The sequence below is a fragment of the Scyliorhinus canicula genome, chromosome 5 (assembly GCF_902713615.1).
Source record: "Scyliorhinus canicula chromosome 5, sScyCan1.1, whole genome shotgun sequence".
In the NCBI taxonomy this organism is placed as follows: Eukaryota; Metazoa; Chordata; class Chondrichthyes; order Carcharhiniformes; family Scyliorhinidae; genus Scyliorhinus; species Scyliorhinus canicula.
In genome coordinates this window covers 219,895,204-219,916,389 of record NC_052150.1, presented here as the reverse complement: position 1 = coordinate 219,916,389, position 21,186 = coordinate 219,895,204, and the positions used below count along the sequence as shown (strand labels likewise).

The window sequence follows — 21,186 nt, the reverse complement described above, 5'->3', positions numbered from 1 at the left end:
CGGGGTGGATGGGCAGGGAACACCATTGCTACAGCCGGCAGGGCAGCCATGCGGCGACGCACACGGCTATCAGCCCACTCTGAACTTAGTGCCACGGATCAGATAGGTGTCCCCCCAGGCCACCCTCCCGAGGGGCCCTCTGGCCCCAGCCACCCATCAGCTGCATGGCCGCGCTCCAGCTCGATCAGTGCCATCTTGTTGGCTGGGATGAGTGTGTGTGGGGAGTGTGGGTGTGGAGTGTGGGTGGGGAGTATGTGTGGGGAGTGTGTGTGGGGAGTGTGTGTGGGGAGTGTGTGTGGGGAGTGTGTGTGGGGAGTGTGTGTGGGGAGTGTGTGTGGGGAGTGTGTGTGGGGAGTGTGTGTGGGGAGTGTGTGTGGGGAGTGTGTGTGGGGAGTGTGTGTGGGGAGCGTGTGTGGGGAGCGTGTGTGGGGAGCGTGTGTGGGGAGCGTGGCTGGGGAGCGTGGCTGGGGAGCGTGGCTGGGGAGCGTGGCTGGGGAGCGTGTGTGGGGAGCGTGGCTGGGGAGTGTGGGTGGGGAGTGTGTGTGGGGAGTGTGTGTGGGGAGTGTGTGTGGGGAGTGTGGGTGGGGAGTGGTGTGGGGAGTGTGTGTGGGGAGCGTGGCTGGGGAGCGTGTGTGGGGAGTGTGGGTAGGGAGTGTGTGTGGGGAGTGTGTGTGTGGGGAGTGTGTGTGGGGAGTGTGTGTGGGGAGTGTGTGTGGGGAGTGTGTGTGGGGAGTGTGTGGGGAGCGTGGCTGGGGAGCGTGGGTGGGGAGCGTGGGTGGGGAGCGTGGGTGGGGAGCGTGTGTGGGGAGTGTGTGTGGGGAGTGAGTGTGGGGAGTGTGTGTGGGGAGTGTGTGTGGGGAGTGTGTGTGGGGAGTGTGTGTGGGGAGTGAGTGTGGGGAGTGTGTGTGGGGAGTGTGTGTGGGGAGTGTGTGTGGGGAGTGTGTGTGGGGGTGTGGGTGGGGAGTGTGGGTGGGGAGTGTGGGTGGGGAGCGTGGGTGGGGAGCGTGGGTGGGGAGCGTGTGTGGGGAGCGTGTGTGGGGAGCGTGTGTGGGGAGTGTGTGTGGGGAGCGTGTGTGGGGAGTGTGGGTGGGGAGTGTGGGTGGGGAGCGTGTGTGGGGAGCGTGTGTGTGGGGAGCGTGTGTGGGGAGCGTGTGTGGGGAGCGTGTGTGTGGGGAGCGTGTGTGGGGAGCGTGTGTGTGGGGAGCGTGTGTGGGAGCGTGTGTGGGGGAGTCGTGTGTGTGGGGAGCGTGTGTGGGAGCGTGTGTGTGGGGAGCGGTTGTGGGGAGCGTTTGTGGGGAGCGTGTGTGGGGAGCGTGTGTGTGGGGAGCGTGTGTGGGGAGCGTGGGTGGGGAGCGTGGGTGGGGAGCGTGGGTGGGGAGCGTGGGGGGGAGTGTTTTGTGGGGGAGCGTGTGTGGGGAGCGTGTGTGGGGAGTGTGGGTGGGAGGGTGTGTGGGGAGTGTGGGTGGGGAGCGTGGGTGGGGAGCGTGGGTGGGGAGTGTTTGTGGGGAGCGTGGGTGGGGAGCGTGTGTGGGGAGTGTGGGTGGGGAGTGTGTGTGGGGAGTGTGTGTGGGGAGTGTTGGTGGGGAGTGTGGGTGGGGAGTGTGTGTGGGGAGTGTGTGTGGGGAGTGTGTGTGGGGAGTGAGTGTGGGGAGTGTGTGTGGGGAGTGTGTGTGGGGAGTGTGTGTGGGGAGTGTGTGTGGGGAGTGTGTGTGGGGAGTGTGGGTGGGGAGTGTGTGTGGGGAGTGTGTGTGGGGAGTGTGTGTGGGGAGTGTGTGTGGGGAGTGTGGGTGGGGAGTGTTTGTGGGGAGCGTGTGTGGGGAGCGTGTGTGGGGAGTGTGGGTGGGGAGTGTGTGTGGGGAGTGTGGTGGGGAGTGTGGGTGGGGAGCGTGGGTGGGGAGTGTGGGTGGGGAGTGTGTGTGGGGGTGTGGGTGGGGAGTGTGGGTGGGGAGTGTGGGTGGGGAGCGTGGTGGGGAGCGTGGGTGGGGAGCGTGTGTGGGGAGTGTGTGTGGGGAGTGTGTGTGGGGAGTGTGTGTGGGGAGCGTGTGTGGGGAGTGTGGGTGGGGAGTGTGGGTGGGGAGCGTGTGTGGGGAGCGTGTGTGTGGGGAGCGTGTGTGGGGAGCGTGTGTGGGGAGCGTGTGTGTGGGAGCGTGTGTGGGGAGCGTGTGTGTGGGGAGCGTGTGTGGGGAGCGTGTGTGGGGAGCGTGTGTGTGGGGAGCGTGTGTGGGGAGCGTGTGGTGGGGAGCGTGTGTGGGGAGCGTTTGTGGGGAGCGTGTGTGGGGAGCGTGTGTGTGGGGAGCGTGTGTGGGGAGCGTGGGTGGGGAGCGTGGGTGGGGAGCGTGGGTGGGGAGCGTGGGTGGGGAGTGTTTGTGGGGAGCGTGTGTGGGGAGCGTGTGTGGGGAGTGTGGGTGGGGAGGGTGTGTGGGGAGTGTGGGTGGGGAGCGTGGGTGGGGAGCGTGGGTGGGGAGTGTTTGTGGGGAGCGTGGGTGGGGAGCGTGTTTGGGGAGTGTGTGTTGGGGAGTGTGGGTGGGGAGTGTGTGTGGGGAGTGTGTGTGGGGAGTGTGGGTGGGGAGTGTGTGTGGGGAGTGTGTGTGGGGAGTGTGTGTGGGGAGTGAGTGTGGGGAGTGTGTGTGGGGAGTGTGGGTGGGGAGTGTGTGTGGGGAGTGTGTGTGGGGAGTGTGTGTGGGGATTGTGGGTGGGGAGTGTGTGTGGGAGTGTGTGTGGGGAGTGTGTGTGGGGAGTGTGTGTGGGGAGTGTGGGTGGGAGTGTTTGTGGGGAGCGTGTGTGGGGAGCGTGTGTGGGGAGTGTGGGTGGGGAGTGTGGGTGGGGAGTGTGGGTGGGGAGTGTGGGTGGGGAGCGTGGGTGGGGAGTGTGGGTGGGGAGTGTGTGTGGGGAGGGTGGGTCGGGAGGGTGGGTGGGGAGTGTGGGTGGGGAGTGTGGGTGGGGAGTGTGGGTGGGGAGTGTGTGTGGGGAGTGTGTGTGGGAGTGTGTGTGGGGAGTGTGGGTGGGGAGTGTTTGTGGGGAGCGTGTGTGGGGAGCGTGTGTGGGGAGTGTGGGTGGGGAGTGTGTGTGGGGAGTGTGGGTGGGGAGTGTGGGTGGGGAGCGTGGGTGGGGAGCGTGGGTGGGGAGCGTGTGTGGGGAGCGTGGGTGGGGAGGGTGTGTGGGGAGTGTGGGTGGGGAGCGTGGGTGGGGAGCGTGGGTGGGGAGTGTTTGTGGGGAGCGTGTGTGGGGAGCGTGTGTGGGGAGCGTGTGTGGGGAGCGTGGGTGGGGAGCGTGGGTGGGGAGCGTGGGTGGGGAGCGTGGGTGGGGAGCGTGTGTGGGGAGTGTGGGTGAGGAGTGTGGGTGGGGAGTGTGTGTGGGGAGTGTGGGTGGGGAGTGTGTGTGGGGAGTGTGTGTGGGGAGTGTGTGTGGGGAGTGTGGGTGGGGAGTGTGTGTGGGGAGTGTGTGTGGGGAGTGTGGGTGAGGAGTGTGGGTGGGGAGTGTGGTGGGGAGTGTGTGTGGGGAGTGTGTGTGGGGAGTGTGTGTGGGGAGTGTGGGTGGGGAGTTTGGGTGGGGAGTGTGGGTGGGGAGTTTGGGTGGGGAGTGTGGGTGGGGAGTGTGTGTGGGGAGTGTGTGTGGGGAGTGTGTGTGTGGGGAGTGTGTGTGGGGAGTGTGTGTGGGGAGTGTGTGTGGGGAGTGTGTGTGGGGAGTGTGTGTGGGGAGTGTGGGTGGGGAGTGTGGGTGGGGAGGGTGTGTGGGGAGTGTGGGTGGGGAGTGTGGGTGGGGAGTGTGGGTGGGGAGTGTGGGTGGGGAGTGTGGGTGGGGAGTGTGTGTGGGGAGTGTGGGTGGGGAGTGTGGGTGGGGAGTGTGGGTGGGGAGTGTGTGTGGGGAGTGTGTGTGGGGAGTGTGTGTGGGGAGTGTAATGTATATGTGAAGCTGAGGCTTGTCAGCCTCCCGAGTGTCAATCACGGACCCAGCGAATCCCTCACCATTTCCCATTGGGATCGATTGTGTTCCACACGGCTCCGGTGCCAGCCCCTCCACAGTAACTGAATCCATTCAGGTTCAGCCCCAGTTTTGCTGTCGTGGAAGTTCACAATTTCTGCGTCGGCGTCATCACTAGTCTCAGAAATGGAGGCTCCCGGCCCATAGTCTCCCAAACGGAAAATCCAGCCTGTGACTGATGGGGAGGGGGGGTCTCTGAGATGGGGGTTTCTGATCTCTGATATAATAATAATCATTATTACTGTCACAAGTAGGCTTACATTAACACTGCAATGAAGTTACTGTGAAAAGCCCCTAGTCGCCACACTCCGGCACCTGGGGGTCTATGAGATGGGAACTTTGCTGGGGGTTCTGATGGGGGGGGGTCTCTGTTGGGAGTCCAATGGGGGGGGTCGGTGGGGAACGGCCCGGTCACCCTCATATATGCACGCTGTGGGGGCTGACCCATAATTCCCGTGTGGTGGAAGGGGGGGGGGTGCATGGGGAGGATTCTCCTACTTGTCAGGAGGGGGTGTGGGGGACAGGATTTGTACCGTGGGGTGGTGGGGAGGGAAGGGGGGGTGCCTGTGCCGGACCTCGGCATCGGGCTGCGCCCTCAAAATGGCGGATTTTGAATGGTCTGAGCCAGTCTATGGGAGGGGTTAGGGCCGGGATTCTCCGCGGCCCGACGCCGATATCGCGTTCGCCGATTGGGCGAGGAATCCTTTCGACGCCGGAATCGGGGGCGGCGCTTGTTTTCAGATGCTCCGCCCCCTCTAAAGCGGCGTCATCGAGGAGCGCGCCGCACGCCGTTGGGACGGCCTCAGGACGTTACATGAAGGCCCTCCCCCGATGCTCCGCCCCCGGTGGGGCCGGGTTCCCGACTGTGTGGGACACGCGTGTGTCAACCTCGCGTGGCGGCTGCGGACTGTGTCCAGAGGCGTCACAGTCTGGGGGTGGGGGGGGGGGGGGGAGCCGTGCCGCTGGCCAGGGGGGGCTTCGGCGAAGGCAGGGGGGGCGAGGGGAGGTCCGGGGGGAGGGAACTGTCCGGCAGGGTCGGGTCCGTGCGCGGCCGGCGCCATGTTGTACGGTGTAACCGCTGCAGTCACCGCTGTGCGCGTGCGTGGCTATGGACCCGGCCATTCTCCGGCTGTTTCTGACGCGGGAGCTTTATTATTATTATTATTAATTGGGGGAAGAATCCCATTCCTTGTTCGGGAAAACCAGCATCCAAGTGCAGACGGTAATAGGGAAGGCAAATGGAATGCTGCCTTTTATTTAAAGAGTTGGGGTATAAAAGCAGAGGTGTTGCTGCAACTGTACAAGGTACTCGCGAGGACACATTGAGAATATGATGTACAGTTTTCATCCCCTTATTTAAGGAAAGATACATTATCAATGGAGGCAGTACAGGAGGTTTACGAGGATGATCCCGGGTATGCAGGAACTGCCATATGAGGGAAGGTTGAACAGGTTAGGTCTGTACCCCTTGGCATTCAGAAGAACGAGACGCGATATGGTCGAAAAATAGATTCTTAGGGGGTTAGACAGGGTAAATGCTGGGAGGATGTTTCCACTCAGGAGAGTGTAGGACCGGAGGGTATCATCGCAGAATAAGGGGGTGCTCACTGAAGATGGATTTGATGAGGAATTTCTTCACTGGTGAATCTTTGGAATTCTTGACCCCAGGAAGCTGTGGAGACCGAGTCCTTGAACATTTACCAGGCTGGGATCGATAGGTTTTTAATCAGGAGGGAAATCGAGGGTTATGGAGATAAGACAGGAAAATTAACTTGGTGAGAGTTAGATCAGCCGTGATCTTACTAAATGGCAGAACAGGCTCGAAGGGCTGAATGGCCTACTCCTGTTGCTATTTCCTATTGTCCCTCACTATTCTATCAACTCCAATCAAAATCCTAAACTCTTCTTGGAAATCATTCCAGAACCTCTCATATTCCAGCCAGTGCAGGCTTAATTGTATCGTCTCTTCTCCTCTTCTAACCCTTATAGCTTTAATGACATTACAGGAAATCTGTGCCACAATCCTTTCTATAGGCTTTCGGTTTGCGAGAGTGACAATTACCCAAAGTCGAGGGTTGAGAACTCATAAGGGATGTTTAATGGACTGAGGTGGTGTTAAGATTCCAGTCCAGACCCCAGTGTTTGTTCGGAACCGGACAAGAACCCCAAACGCTTTTTAAAAATTTGTTAAAACTGTGAGGAAAGGATGCTTCATCCCGGGAGTGGTGTCTCTGACTAATTGGCAACTTTCATGTTAAAACAAACTTTAATTTAAACACAGAATTATCCATGTCGAAGAAATAGCTTCACAATCATCAGTTCTTAAAAACAAGGACATACTTAAACTTACACCCTAGACTTCACTGTAAATATTCCAACCAAGCAACCCAATACAGTTCAAATAACACTTAAAAATAAAGTTAGCAAAACCGGTTTCCTTGCTCAGTTGTGTAGAGACTTTGGAGAGAGAGTTCCATTTCAAGAGGAACCTGAAAATCCTTCTCTCTTGTCAGAATCTTTCCGATCAATCTGACAGCAGTTGGCCAAACTGCTGTTCAACTTAAAATCTTATGGCAAACTAAAAAACTACAGGCAGACCTGGCTCCTCCCATCAATCACATCAACTGTATCCCACTAAGGTACCACATGACCTGCTCAGTAAGGACTAAATGCAACCCCTCATCGATCGCCTACTCCGGGGAATCTCCGGCAAACAAAACACGTTTATTACAGCAGAATTCTGTTCTTTCGTCAGAGCGTTGGGAAGTCCCCCCCCCCCCCCCCCCCCCCCCCCCCGCTGTCCCGCCACGTCTTCCTCCATCTTCCCAGTGCCAACATGGAATTCTAAGCCAGGAGATGCCGACATTTCAAGGAATTCTTTATGTTTCTCCAGAGAGAGAACACCAAGAGAAACAACCTCTGCTAGGTGACCCCATGCTGTGACGGCGAGCTTCATAAGAATTCTATCGGAAAAGTAACATTCCTGATATTCTCTCGCCTTTCCTTCGAAGGAGCTCTGCTCAGAACTGTACATGATATCCCTGATGTTGTTCAACCAGGGTCATGGAGCAAAATCTGTTCCGCCTCATATTCTACCCCCTTTACGGGATCTGGGCGCCCACTGTCCAGATCAGTATTTATTGCCCATCTCTAATTGCCCCTCGAGAAGGTGGCGATGAGCTGCCTCCTTGAACCGTTGCTATTCTTGAGGTGTAGGTACACCCATTGTGCTGTTAGGGAGGGAGTTCCAGGCTTTTGACCCAGCGACAGTGGAGGAACAGCCAGTATGTTTCCAAGTCAGGATGGTGAATGGTTTGGAGGGGATCCTCCAGGAGTGAATATTGAAGGTGGAACATGGGTGCATTTCCCTGGATGGTGTTGAGCTTTTTGAGTGTTGTTGGAGCTGCACTCATCCAGGCAAATGGAGAGTGTTCCATCACACTCCTGACTTGTGTCTTGTCGATAGTGGACAGGCTTTTAGGGGTCAGAAGGTGAGGTATTGACAAAGGATTCCGAGCCTTTGACCTGCCCTGTAGCCACAGTATTAATATGGGCTAGTCTAGTTCAGTTTCTGATCAATGGTAACCCCCAGGACGTTGATAGTGGGGGATTCCACAATGATAATGCCATTGAATGTCAAGGGGCGATGGTTAGATCCTCTCTTGTAGGAGATGGTCATTGCCTGACACTTGTGTGGTGCAAATGTAACTTGCCGCTTGTCAGCTCGAGCCTGGATATTGTCCAGGTCTTGCTGCATTTGGACATGGACTGCTTCATTATCTGAGGAGTCGTGAATGGTGCTGAACATTGTGCAGTAATCCGCAAACATCCCCACTTCTGACCTTGCGATGGAAAGGAGGTCATCGACGAAGCAGCTGAAGCTGGTTGGGCCTAGGACACTACCCTGAGGAACACCTGCAGTGATGTCCTGGAGCTGAGATGATTAACCTCCGACCACCACAACCATCTTCCTTTGTGCCAGGTATGTTTCCAACCAGTGAAGAGTATTCCCCCTGATTCCCATTGACTCCAGTTTAGGCTGCTTCATGCTGTATTCGGTCAAATGCTGCCTTGCTGTCAAGGGCAGACAGACACTCTCACCCCACCTTTGAAGTTCAATTGTCTATGTTTGGATCACGGATGTAATAAGGTGAGAAACGGAGTAATTCTGGCAGAACCTCAACTAGTTGTGAAGATTTGTATTGCATTTGCCTTTCTGATTATTCTTTGTCGTGATCTCTCTGACTGATCCCCAAAGTCTCCACTGCGTGTAACTATTCACCATTTGAACAATACTCTGATCAATTTGCTTTTATGTTCTTGCCCATACTGTTGACTGCACCACCAAGCTTTATATCATACTGGATCTATGGCTTTTCCTTAATAAATATAACGAATAATTCAAACAAAGCTTGACAGTTAACTGTCAATCACTGTCAACTGGTGCATTCTCCATGGTGACGCCTCTACCGTACAGTGTGAATTTTTGTTTTCCCCTTATACTGGTATTCATGCAAAGTGTCCTGAGGCGCACAAAAAAAAAGCTTCCGCATGTCTCTTTTTTTAAGCGGGCAGCACAGTGGTTAGCTCTGTTGCTTCACAGCTCCAGGGTCCCATGTTCGATTCCCGGCTTGGGTCACTGTCTGTGAGTTCTCCCCGTGTCTGCGTGGGTTTCCTCGCACAGTCCAAAGATGTGCAGGTTAGGTGGATTGGCCAGGCTAAATTGCTCCTTAGTGTCCAAAAATAAAAAGGTTGGGTGGGGTTATTGGGTTATGGGATGGGGATAGGGTGAACGTGTGGGCTTGGGTAGGGTACCTTTTCCAAAGGGCCGGTGCAGACTTGATGGGCCGAATGGCCTCCTTCTTCACTGCAGATTCTATGATTCTATGAACAATGCTAAAGGAAGGGGTGTGAGGATAGGGGCTTGGTTGGGGGAGGGGGGGGAGGAGCTTAAACACAGACATAGATGAGTTGGGTCAAAGGGCTTATTTCTCAGTAAAAATAGAAAGGTACCAAATATTTTACATTTCAGATTATCACACGAGTTACTAGCAACAGGTGATCGGTTGTGACTTCTGGGAGCTAACTACTGACGTTTAGGCTACTGAGGGAGTGTTGCACTGCCGGAGGTGCCGTCTACTGGATGAGACATTAAACCGAAGCCCCACGTGCCCCCCCCCCCCCTCCCCTTCCCCCCGGTGGAGGATCCTCCTTGTGGTCCTAGCTGAGGTTCAGACCGCGATTCAACTCACACCGCAGAAACAGTTTAGGCTTCATCACCTTGCCGTTCACGGGGGGGCTTGCTGTGCACAAACTGGCTGCAGCGTTTCCTGCTGTGCGACAGTGACTTCACATCCATAATACCCCAGTGGCTGTAGAGGGCTTTGGGGGATGTCCTGAGGTCCTGAGGTCATGCTCGGCCCCACATAAATAAGTGCAAGACTTTCGGCTTTTTTTTGTAAACATGAGCGCTCAGGTGCAGTGTGATTGACCGACACCAGGTGGCAGCAGGTATCCACTGATGCCCCCCCCCCCCCCCCCCCCCCCACCTCCCCTCCCCTGAGCCCAGTTTCCTCACGCAAAGTAGCAATAATTGAAAAATCAGGGCCGACAAAAAGAAAATGTGTATCTTGAAGTGGGGAAAAAAATTGTGTTTGTGGGTTGTTTTTGTCTTACAGGCACCCCCACCATCTGCGTGACTATTTGGACAGTGCTGAGACTTCACTTTGATGATTCCGGGTGCGTCTTTCATCTTCCTTCTGATGGGTGTGGAGACGTATGTATGTGTGTGTACATACGTGTGGGAGAGGGGAGGGTGTGGGCGAAATGAGTGAAGAGCCCATGTCATAACCTCCATGAGGAAACCGTTGTTGATCTCCCCGTGGGAGCCGTGGACCACGAGCTGCCCAGGCCAGGGGCAGAGGCCCGTTGTGAGCAGAGGGTAAAAGTAGGCCCCGATTAGGGCCTGGGGGGATACGTCCTACCAGCTCGGACTGCACCGGGAGTGAGGTGCTGCCTTATGCCGACCATTGCAAATACTTGTGAATAAACCTGCCTTCCGTTGATCGTCGACCTCCTCTGCATTGTTATCGTCCAGTTTGCTCCGGGGGCAGCCCCGCCTTAGTTCGCCTGCTCTGCTCCGAGTAACACGTTGTCCTTTCCTCTCCTTCCAGCTGCTGGGAGACCAATGAGCACCGAGCCCTGTGGTGGATTATCAAAGGCCCAGTCATCGCCTCAATCATGGTAAAGATATCGAGCTGGACGGCCCAGTTACTGAAGGACTGGGGCCTCCTATTAAAGGAATCCACTCAGCCATTCTCTTCACGTTCCCCGAGAACACGGGGGAGGGCTGTCTGGGGGGGAGGGGGGAGGGCATGTGGGGGGGACAGTTTAATAATAAGGGTCTCTGTCAAGACTGAGATGAGGGGAAATCTTAACTCTCAGAGGGTCTTTGATGAAGGCAGTGTTAATGAATACTCCAAAGGCAGAGGTAGATAGATTCCTGCCTGACAAGGTTATCCGGGGGGGGGGGGGGGGGGGGGGGGGGGGCAGGAAAGTGGGGCTGAGGTTACAATCAGATCAGCCACCATCTTACTGAATGACGGAGAAGGCTCGAGGGGCCGTGTGGCCTACTCTTGCTCCTAATTCGGATCTTTAAATACATCCATCAAATTCCGTCATTTATTGAACCGGACAGGAAGTGGGGTCGGGGGTGGGGGTGGGGGTGGGGGTGGGGGGGGGGGAGGGGGGGGGGTGGAGAGGCAGTAGCATAGTGGACCAGTTCTCCAGAGACCAGGGTAATGGTCTGGGATCCCGGGTACGAATCCCACCTTGGCAGACGGTGAAATTTGAATTTTAAAAGTCTGAAGGTGACCATGAAAACATTGTCAATTGTTGTAAAAAAAAACCATCTGGTCACTACAGGGAAGGAAATCCGCCGTCCTTAACCTGGTCTGATCTACAGCAACGTGGTTGACGCTTAAAGGCCCTCAGGGTTGGGCATTAGTAAATGCTGGTCTAGCCAGCCACGCCCAAATCTCATGAACGAATATAAAAAAAGGCAGGGTGTTCAAGAGCAGATCCGCATTGATGGAATCTGTTTTTCGACCCGAGGGTTTGTTCCGGAGTATTAGAGTGAACGTACGGAAAATGCCGGAAGGAAATTTCCGGAAGGAAGGGACAAAGTTAATTGATGAGGGAAGGGCTGTGGATGTCGTATACATGGACTTTAGTAAGGCGTTTGATAAGGTTTCCCATGGCAGGTTGATGGAAAAAGTGAAGTCGTATGTGGTTCAGGGTGTACTAGCTAGATGGATAAAGAACTGGCTGGGCAACAGGAAACAGAGTGTAGTGGTGGAAGGGAGTGTCTCAAAATGGAGAAAGGTGACTAGTGGTGTTCCACAGTGATCTGTGCTCGGACCACTGTTGTTTGTGATCTACATAAATGACCTGGAGGAAGGTATAGGTGGTCTGATTAGCAAGTTTGCAGATTATACTAAGATTGGTGGAGTTGCAGATAGCGAGGAGGACTGTCAGAGAATACAACAAAATATAGATAGATTGGAGAGTTGGGCAGAGAAATGGCAGATGGAGTTCAATCCAGGCAAATGCGAGGTGATGCATTTTGGAAGACCAAATTCAAGAGCGGACTATATGGTCAATGGAAGGGTCTTGGGGAAAATTGATGTGCAGAGAGATATGGGAGTTCAGGTCCATTGTACCCTGAAGGTGGCAACGCAGGTTGATAGAGTGGTCAAGAAGGCATACAGCATGCTTGCCTTCATCGGACGGGGTATTGAGTACAAGAGTTGGCAGGTCATGTTACAGTTGTATAGGACTTTGGTTCGGCCACATTTGGAATACTGCGTGCAGTTCTGGTCACCACATTACCAGAAGGATGTGGATGCCTTGGAGAGGGTGCAGAGGAGGTTCACCAGGATGTTGCCTGGTATGGAGGGTGCTAGCTATGAAGAAAGGTTGAGTAGATTAGGATTGTTTTCGTTGGAAAGACGGAGGTTGAGGGGGGACCTGATTGAGGTCTACAAAATTATGAGAGGTATGGACAGGGTGGACAGTAACAAGCTTTTCCCAAGAGTGGGGGTGTCAGTTACAAGGGGTCACGATTTCAAGGTGAGAGGGGGAAAGTTTAAGGGAGATGTGCGTGGAAAGTTTTTTACGCAGAGGGTGGTGGGTGCCTGGAACGCTTTACCAGCGGAGGTGGGAGAGGCGGGCACGATAGCATCATTTAAGAAGCATCTAGACAGATATATGAATGGGCGGGGACAGAGGGAAGTAGACCTTGGAAAATAGGAGACAGGTTTAGATAAAGGATATGGATCGGCGCAGGCTGGGAGGGCCGAAGGGCCTGTTCCTGTGCTGTAATTTTCTTTGTTTTTTGTGCTTTGTTCTTATTGGGGGTTGGGGGGTGGAATCTCGAACTAGGGACACATTCTCAGGATAAGCGATAGAAGATCAGTCATTAAAGAGGCAGAGCAGGCTCGAGGGGCTGAATGGCCTACTCCCGCTCACATGTTCTGATGCCCTTTGAAAGGGCCGAGCAAAGAGCCGTCATCACTCCACGGGGGTCGGGCAACAAATGCTGTCCTTGGCAGCGACGTCCACATCCTTGTGTCCGAACCAGTAAAACCATAGCAAGAGGAGTAGGCCATTCGGCCCCTCGAGCCTGGCTGTGCTGTCTGGGCTTCATTCGCACAGAATGTCGGCCAGGTAGCGACACAGGGGTTAAAGTTCACCTGGGTTTCGGTCGTCAATGGGAGCCGGCGGTTGGGTGGGGCGACTCTTCACGGGCAAGGGAAGGTCCCACAAACTGACGGCGTCCTTCTTGTGCTTATTTCATCAGGTCAACTTCATCCTATTCATTGGGATCATATTTATCCTGGTGCAAAAGCTCCAGTCGCCTGACATCGGAGGCAACGAGTCCAGCATTTACTTGTAAGTGTTTGATATTTGACTTGGAACTTTGCGTTGGGTGAAAATACCTTCTGTGATGCACAGAGGACATTTGACACACGGGCATTTTTTAGGATGCGTTTGAATTACCCCCGATGTGACTTTTGTTATTTCTTGTGCAGTTAGTCTGGGACGTTTCCGGGATTACTTGTGGTGTGGTCGGGTCCGGCAGGTCTCGCTGAGCAGGAGCTCAGCGCTCTGAGTGCTGCTCCTTTCAAATTCACTGGCCCTGACTACGACATTGGCTATGAAGCGGGGGGGGGGGGGGGGGGGGGTACGTGGCACCAGCCTCCATTGTACACATCACCCGCTTTGCAGTCAATGGGAATTCAGGAGACGCCGCAAGAATCGCCGAATCTTGCAGCACAGAAGGAAGGCCATTTGGCCCATCATGTCCGTACCAGCCCAGAAAGAGCAATCCAGTCTAATCCCACCTTCCAGTTCCGGGTCTGTGGCCCTGTAGATGACTCTGATTGCTCGGCCAAGTGTTTTTTTGAAATGATTAAAATTTCTGCCTCTCGGGCATTGAGTTCCAGATCCGCACCACCCTCTGGGGTCATAACCTTATAATTGAGTCATTTAAACAAAAAAAGAAGTCAGGGAAGAAAGTGTTCAATCATTCAGTAAGAAGATGGTGGAGTAGTGGTAATGTCACTGGGCTAGTCATACAGGTGCCTGGCTAATAGTCTGGAGACACGCGTTCAAATCCCACCACGGCAGTTGGTGGTGGAACTTAAACTCAATTAATAAATCTAAATTAAAGATCATTATTATTGGAAACTAGAAGCAACTCTGTGATGATGACCATGCATCTATCATTGACCCATCCAGTTCAGTAATGTCCTTTCTCCAGCCTGGCCAACATGTGACTCCAGACCCGCAGCAATGTGGTTGACTCTTAATCATAATAATCTTTATTATTGTCACAAGTAGGCTTACATTAACACTGCAATGAAGTGACTGTGAAAAGCCCCTAGTCGCCACATTCCGGCACCTGTTTGGGTATACGGAGGGAGAATTTAGAATGTCCAATTCACCTAACAGCCGGGAATCGAACCTGGCGCTATGAAGCAACAGTGCTGACCACTGTGTTACCGCGCTGCCCTCCGAAATGGCTGAGCAAGCCTCTCCGTAATTAGGGATGGGCAGTAAATGCTGGTCCAGCCAGTGACGCCCACGTCCCCTGTAATAATAAAATAAAATAAAAACTTTACTGCGCAGCTGAAGTGGGGGCAGTGAGATAATCGCAACCGGTTGATGTAAGATTGCCCGCCGTTCCTTCTGAATTCCCATTTGCACTTATTCATGACTGCCGTATATTTATGGACCCCCCCCCCCCCGCTCCCCGAGTGATCCCCCAAGCAAGTGGAGCCATTTCTTCTACGTCCAGCTGATTAAAGCCCTTTAAAGGTCTCTCCCTCGTAACCTCGCCTAACCTCCTCTTCAGAGGATCGCTCGAGGGTTAACACCTGGGGCTTGACTCTCCCGTCTCTTGGCCGCGTGTTTCCCGACAGCTGAAGGCGGGGCCCGCCGTTCGCTGGTCGCCGGCTTCCCACAGCCCCCGCTGCCGTCAATGGGAACTCCCACTGAAGCCATCCCACACCGCCGGGAAACCCCAAATCCTGACGGCGGCGAACGGCCGGAGAATTCCGGCCCCAGCCTGTGTCCAGGGGTGGACCGAGCCTGAAAACTCCGTTGCTGAGTGCTTTGTTCCGGCTTTCGGCCATCTGTCTGGCTGTGGCGTTGAATGGAAAAGCAGGGGGAGGTATGGTGAATCTAGGCCACTCCAGGATATCAGGATGTTTGAGAGGAGGGGGGGGGGGGGGGGGGGGGCAGAGGACAGTTAACAGAATGGTCCCAAAGGTGGGGAATCCTTGTGACGAGGTTAGGCTGCAGAAACCAGCGGCTGATCTCATTCCAGCAAAGGAGGAGGTTGAGGATGAGGTTTGGTAGGGGTGTACAAGACCACGACAGCTCGAGATAAGGTGAAAGAAAAACTCCCCCCATTTGCCGATGATACAAGGACGACTATGAATACCACTAAATTAATACTACAAAGGGTTAATTCCAGAGAACCATCGAAAAGTCAGAAAGAGGCCATTCAGCCCACCGAGTCTGTGCTGGCCGTAGAAGAGGATAAAGACACTTGTCGCTCATTTTAATCCCACTTTCCAGCACCTCCTAAGCCCTCAATGTCGCGAAGCTGATATCGCTGGAAAGACGGGCACTCTTGGGGATGATGGCGCACTTGCCATTTCAAAAGGGGCAAATTCTGTCTTTTTGTTTTGAACAAAACTGTTGCTTGCACTTTCCCGGCCAAGTTTCTGAGAGAGTGATCCATCTTTGTGCTGGTGCCAATAACAAAGGAGGGAGAAAAATTATTCCTCATAGAATTTACAGTGCAGAAGGAGGCCATTTGGCCCATCGAGTCTGCACCGGCCCTTGGAAAGAGCACCCTACTGAAGCCCACGAATCAACCCTATCCCCGTAACCCAGTAACCCCCACTTAATATTTTTTAGGACACTTAGTGCAATTTATCCTGGCCAATCCAGCTAACTCGCAGGTCTTTGGACTGTGGGAGGAAACCGGAGCACCCGGAGGAAACCCACGCAGACACGGGGAGAATTTACTAACTCCACACAGACAGTGACCCAATCCGGGAATCGAACCTGGGACCCCTGCAGCTGTGAAGCAACTGTGCTAACCACTGTGCTACCGTGCTGCCCGAGATTTCTTTTAAACTCCAGGCAAAAAGGATAATTCTGGCAACTGAAGTAGATTGAAGGTTCTGGGCAGGAGGTGCAGACGTTTCTTCACATGGTGGTTAACATTTTCCAGCGAACGGCCTCGTGGGGGAGGAGGGGCTGCGTAGAACGGGAAACCCCGTTGACAGCGGCGGGGGAGGGGATGAAGAACGTGGGGGCAGGCCGCCACGAAACAATCCGCGGAAGGGCGCGGCAAATCTCGCTCAGTAAGCGGTGACAAATTGGATCCCCGCTTGGGGAAAATAAACTTGCAGAGCTGACTGGATTGCACCCCGGGGAGCCAGCAGTGACTCAATGGGCCGAATCACCTCCTTCTGTGCCTTTAATGATTCTATCCCCTGCTGTGGGCCTGTGTGAGATTTTGTTTGATAATGCTCTTGTGGCAGTTTACAATGTTAACGGTGCTATGTAAAACACAGGTTGTTGTTGTTGACCTAACCCTTCCTCCTGGATAAAGGTCGCCCCAGAGAGGCTGTCGGAGACGTTCAAGCCCCGCTCACGTTTTCCTGTCATACGCAACATAGATGTACGATAGATGGTGTGTCTGCTCGGAAATGTGACTCACTGGGATTAATCAGCCACCCCTTGCACGCAGCCAGCAGGGGCATGATGGCCAGAGTGGCCTCGTTCTGTCCCGCCAAGTTCTGTAATGACCCCGGCAGTGGTCCAGGCAAGGAAGGATGGAAATGTACTGAGTGTAGGGGAAGGGTCAGAGTGTTCTCGTTGTTAATAAGTCTGAGGTCGATGCCTGAGCACATTTAAATCCACATTTGCATTGAGATGAAAAGAGTTTGACATGGAGTTCGTCAACATAGATATTCACTATTCTGTCACCCACCCCCAAATTATGTTTAATTTATTGATTTTCGTTTTAGCCAAAGAGTAGAAACAATCACCCTAACTCTAGCAGGGTGAGTAACCACAGCATCTCCTCCCCAGTCAGACCTCACAGCTCTTGTTTATAATTGGCCTCGGGGGCCCTACGGGAGAGGATAGGATCAGGAATTTTAAATTCGTTCATCCGCGTGATAGGATGTGGCCATCTCCGGAAAATCCAGCATTTATTGCCCGTCCCGAATTGCCCTTGAACGGGAGTGGCTTTCTGAAACAGGGCAGGGGGCAATTAAGAGTCGCCCACATTCCAGTGGGTCTGGAGTCACATGTAGGCCAGACCGGGTAAGGACGGCAGATTTCCTTCCCCGCTTGTGAAGCAGATGGGTCTTTACGGGGCGGGATAGTTTCATGGGCACCGTTACTGAGACGGGCTTTTCGATTCCAGGTTCTTTTTCAATTAATTGCATTCAGATTCCACCAGTTGCCGTGGTGGGGTTTGAACCCCTGCTATCAGGGACCGAGACCGTACTGCGTCACTTAATCTTACTCCTCACTGACGGAGGGAGATACTTGCACTGGCAAGCAGTCCGGAGGAACCTCCCTCGGCTGGTTCCTGGGATGAAGGTGTTTGCCGTACGAGGAAAGATGAGCAGGTTGGGCCTATACCCGTGGGAGTTCAGGAGAATGAGAGGTGGCCTTATTGAAACGTGTATGATTCTGAGGGGGGGGGGGGGGGGGGGGGCTCGACAGGGAGGATTCTGGGAGGACATTTCCCCTTGTGAGGAAATCTAGAAAGGAACTGGGAACAGTTTAAAGAGGAGGGATCTCCCATTTGAGATGGAGATGAGGAAAAAGGTCCTCTCTGAGGGTGGTTAGTGTTTGGAATTCTCTCTCAGAGAGCTGGCCACTGGGTATATTCGAGGCTGAGTTAGACAGGTTTTTTGATCGACAAAGAGAGTCGAGGGTTATTGGGGGGGGGAGCGGGGGGCAGACAGGAAAGTAGAATTTAATAATAATAATCGCTTATTGTCACGAGTAGGCTTCAAGGAAGTTACTGTGAAAAGCCCCTAGTCACCACATTCCGGTGCCTGTTCGGGGAGGCCCGTACGGGAATTGAACCCGCGCTGCTGGCACTGTTGTGCCTTGCAAGCCAGCTATTTAGCCCACGGTGCTAAACCAAGCCACAATCGGATCAGTCACCATGTCACTGAATGGTGGACCAGGCTGGATGGGCCGAATGGCCCACTCCTGTTACTCTTCTTTGATTGGGGGAGGGGATGAAGAACATGGGGGCAGGGCGGAGTGGGGAGGGACAGCGCCACACTGAGGTTAGCCTCGTGTGAGAAATTACCCAGCCTCCATCGCCCTGTTGTCTTCCCATCTTAGAGTAAGCCTCGACTGAATCTGCCTCCACCAATCACTGAGGCAGCGCACTCCAGACGCTATCCACTCGCTGGGTGAATACATTCTTCCTCATTTTGCTGGTGCTTAGTCATCTTAAACCTGTGCTCTCTTGTCCTCAATCCGAAGGGGAATGGGTTCTCCCCTATCCAGGCCCTTCATGATTTTGAACACCTCGATGGAACATAGCTTCCCCGGTCCTTCTTCAGAATTGAAGTTGCTCGTGCCTGCGACCATTCTCATGAACCTTTTTCTGAACTCTCGCTAAAGCCTTCGCATCCGACCTGAACTGGACACTGTCCCCCAGCTGGGTCTGAACCAGGGAATTATGAAGGTTTTAGTGTGACTCCCTCGCCGTTGGGCTCGTTTTCTGTCCCCGTTTAAAAAGCCCGTTCGCTTTCACCAGTCGGACGGAAGGTCTGGGAGAGGGAACTGTAAATAAGGGTGGGGCCGGCCAGGATTTGACCAGGTATTTAGCAGTAGGTGAGAAGGTTGGCAAAGTGGTTCACGTAGGGATTGGGGGCTGCCCGGCCTACCTCCTGCCGTTTGGCCATCAGCGGGAAATGAGGCAAACCACCCACCTGCCTGGAGCGAATTGGGGTGGTTTGTGCCCGTAACTCACAAACGCCCACTCCGATTGGCAGGGTCCCACCTGCCTGGCCCCAGCATCCCACAATTCCAATGGTGCACCTCCGACAGCGTCTCCCTTCAGCTGCAGTACCAGCAATGGCCACCGGCTGAGCACTAACGAGCAGCTGCCGAGCTCTCTGATTGGTCCGGCAGCTCCTGGGAGGGGGGCTGCCGTCTTCACTTGGGATGGTGTCTTCGACGGCGGAAACATAATTTGCCCCTGCCAGGAACACGCCCGCTCAGGTCCCACCCCCCGCGGCCAAGCGGGCTTCTCTCCCACTGTAAGCCCACGCAGGAAAATTCAGCCCAGTGAATTCAACGTGAAATCGTGTGGAAAAAAAAGAGAAGTGAAGAGAGGGAAAGAAAGATAGGAGCGAAAGAGATTTTAAAACAGGTTTTAAAAAAGGGAGAAAAATCGGCGCCCGATTCAAAGCAGATCATTGGGGAGCCAGGCAGGGAGCCGCCACTTTGGTGACGCTATCTCTGCCATTACATCAGCAAAGTCTGTCCGAATGCGTACTTGTCGAACTTTCAAAACTAAGTTGAGCACACGAACAATCTCTGGCTACTGAGTAATTACACGAAGCATTAATTCACTCCTGTGCAAAGGTTAAATTGTTTTCCTTTGTCTCTGGCATTTTGATGGTATGCTGCACGCTTGTATTCATCTGTCACACAATTAAACTGCTTTTATCTTACAATCAGCAATATTTGTGTGAGGTAGAAGAGCGGTCATTAATGAGGCTTAATTCTTAAAACAACAGGGCTGCATATTAAAATGAGTCGATTACGCGAGGACTCATTACACAGTCATTAACTAACACTTTACTGCTGGATAGGCCTTGTCCGACCAGCCGGCTAAGGTCATATTGTTTTGTCACATGTTCTTTGGCATCGGTTTTCCTTATTCGGCTTCCTCCTCTCCCGAGGACATTGACTCTTAACTCCAATGCTGTGCTGGGAGACTTCCAGTCCTTTGCGAGGCTGGACAGTGTGGGAACTCACCGCCCCCCCCCTCCCCCCCGGCCCCCGCCGAGTCAAATAGCCGATCAACCGCGCCATCACCTCTGCCAACTCATAAAGGATTGTTGACACGCATGGAAGCAATGGCCTCAGGAGAGGAGGAGGTGGGCGAGATGGCGTGGGGGTGGTGATGGTGGGGGGGGGGGGGAGGGGGGGGGGGGTGGTGAAGACAGAGGGAGGGCCATATGCAAATAGCTATCCCATTTGCTGTTCTGATATTTATTTTGTGAGATGTGCCATCCTTAGCCACCTTGTCTGATTCTCCCACCCGTCGCCCACTCCGTCCATTGCCATTTCCCACCAACGGTTCACCCTCCAGTTGCATTGTCAGCGTGTCTATTGGCGATGCCACCCTGCTTGAAGGAGCCTGGCAAGTAAACACTGGCAGGGATCGCAGCCCAAGGAGGCAAGCGAGTAAAGAGGCCGAGGGTGGGGGTGTAAGGTTGGAGCACAGTTTAGGGAAATTTCCAGCAACCACAAACCGGTTCGCCAGGAGGAAAGGTTAAAGTCAGAACACTGAGATGGGAAAAGGAACGACTTTGATCTTCCGGAAGTTGGAAAATCTGTTTTGCCCAACGTTCCAGGCAGGGTTTCCCGGATGGCAGTGCGTCTCGCCGCGCCACCCGAAGACTCTCGGTAGATCACAAGTGATTAAGAAGGCAAATGGAATTTTGTCCTTCATTGCTAGAGGGATGGAGTTTAAGACTAGGGAGGTTATGCTGCAATTGTATAAGGTGTTAGTGAGGCCACTCCTGGAGTATTGTGTTCAGTTTTGGTCTCCTTACTTGAGAAAGGACGTACTGGCGCTGGAGGGTGTACAGAGGAGATTCACTAGGTTAATCCCAGAGCTGAAGGGGTTGGATTACGAGGAGAGGTTGAGTAGACTGGGACTGTACTCGTTGGAATTTAGAAGGATGAGGGGGGATCTTATAGAAACATTTAAAATTATGAAGGGAGTAGATAGGATAGATGCGGGCAGGTTGTTTCCACTGGCGGGTGACAGCAGAACTAGGGGGCATAGCCTCAAAATAAGGGGAAGTAGATTTAGGACTGAGTTTAGGAGGAACTTCTTCACCCAAAGGGTTGTGAATCTATGGAATTCCTTGCCCAGTGAAGCAGTTGAGGCTCCTTCATTACATGTTTTTAAGGTAAAGATAGATAGTTTTTTGAAGAATAAAGGGATTAAGGGTTATGGTGTTCGGGCCGGAAAGTGGAGCTGAGTCCGTAAAAGATCAGCCATGATCTCATTGAATGGCGGAGCAGGCTCGAGGGGCCAGATGGCCTACTTCTGCTCCTAGTTCTTATGTTCTTATCACAGCAGCCACAAAAACGTTTTGCGCTCTGCAGAGTGTCAATCGGCGGGAAATGGGACTTCCCAAACCCCCTCACTCGGGCAGATGTCCCCCCTCGGAGAGCTGCCAATCCAATTGGCCGGCAGCTCTGTGTACTCAGCAGCGCCACTGGCAGCAGTGGCCAAGACTGGGACTCCAAGTGGTCCCCAGGTTCCGAGAGCACAATTCCTCCATTTTGTGACTAAGCACAGTGACAGACGTCTCCAGTGACATTTGTCCCTCCGACTAG

At 53.9% G+C, this 21,186-nt stretch overlaps 1 protein-coding gene across 9 annotated transcripts in view; it reads left to right on the top strand.

The window, feature by feature from the left end:
• Nucleotides 1-21,186, top strand: part of adcyap1r1a (adenylate cyclase activating polypeptide 1a (pituitary) receptor type I) — a 261,127-nt gene that overhangs the window by 176,431 nt on the left and 63,510 nt on the right. For all 9 annotated transcript variants that reach the window (XM_038798557.1, XM_038798552.1, XM_038798551.1 and 6 more), the window contains 3 exons: nucleotides 9,660-9,720; nucleotides 10,155-10,224; nucleotides 12,842-12,933. In XM_038798557.1, coding sequence (XP_038654485.1) covers nucleotides 9,660-9,720; nucleotides 10,155-10,224; nucleotides 12,842-12,933 — 223 coding nt within the window. The remainder of the gene's footprint in view (nucleotides 1-9,659; nucleotides 9,721-10,154; nucleotides 10,225-12,841; nucleotides 12,934-21,186) is intronic.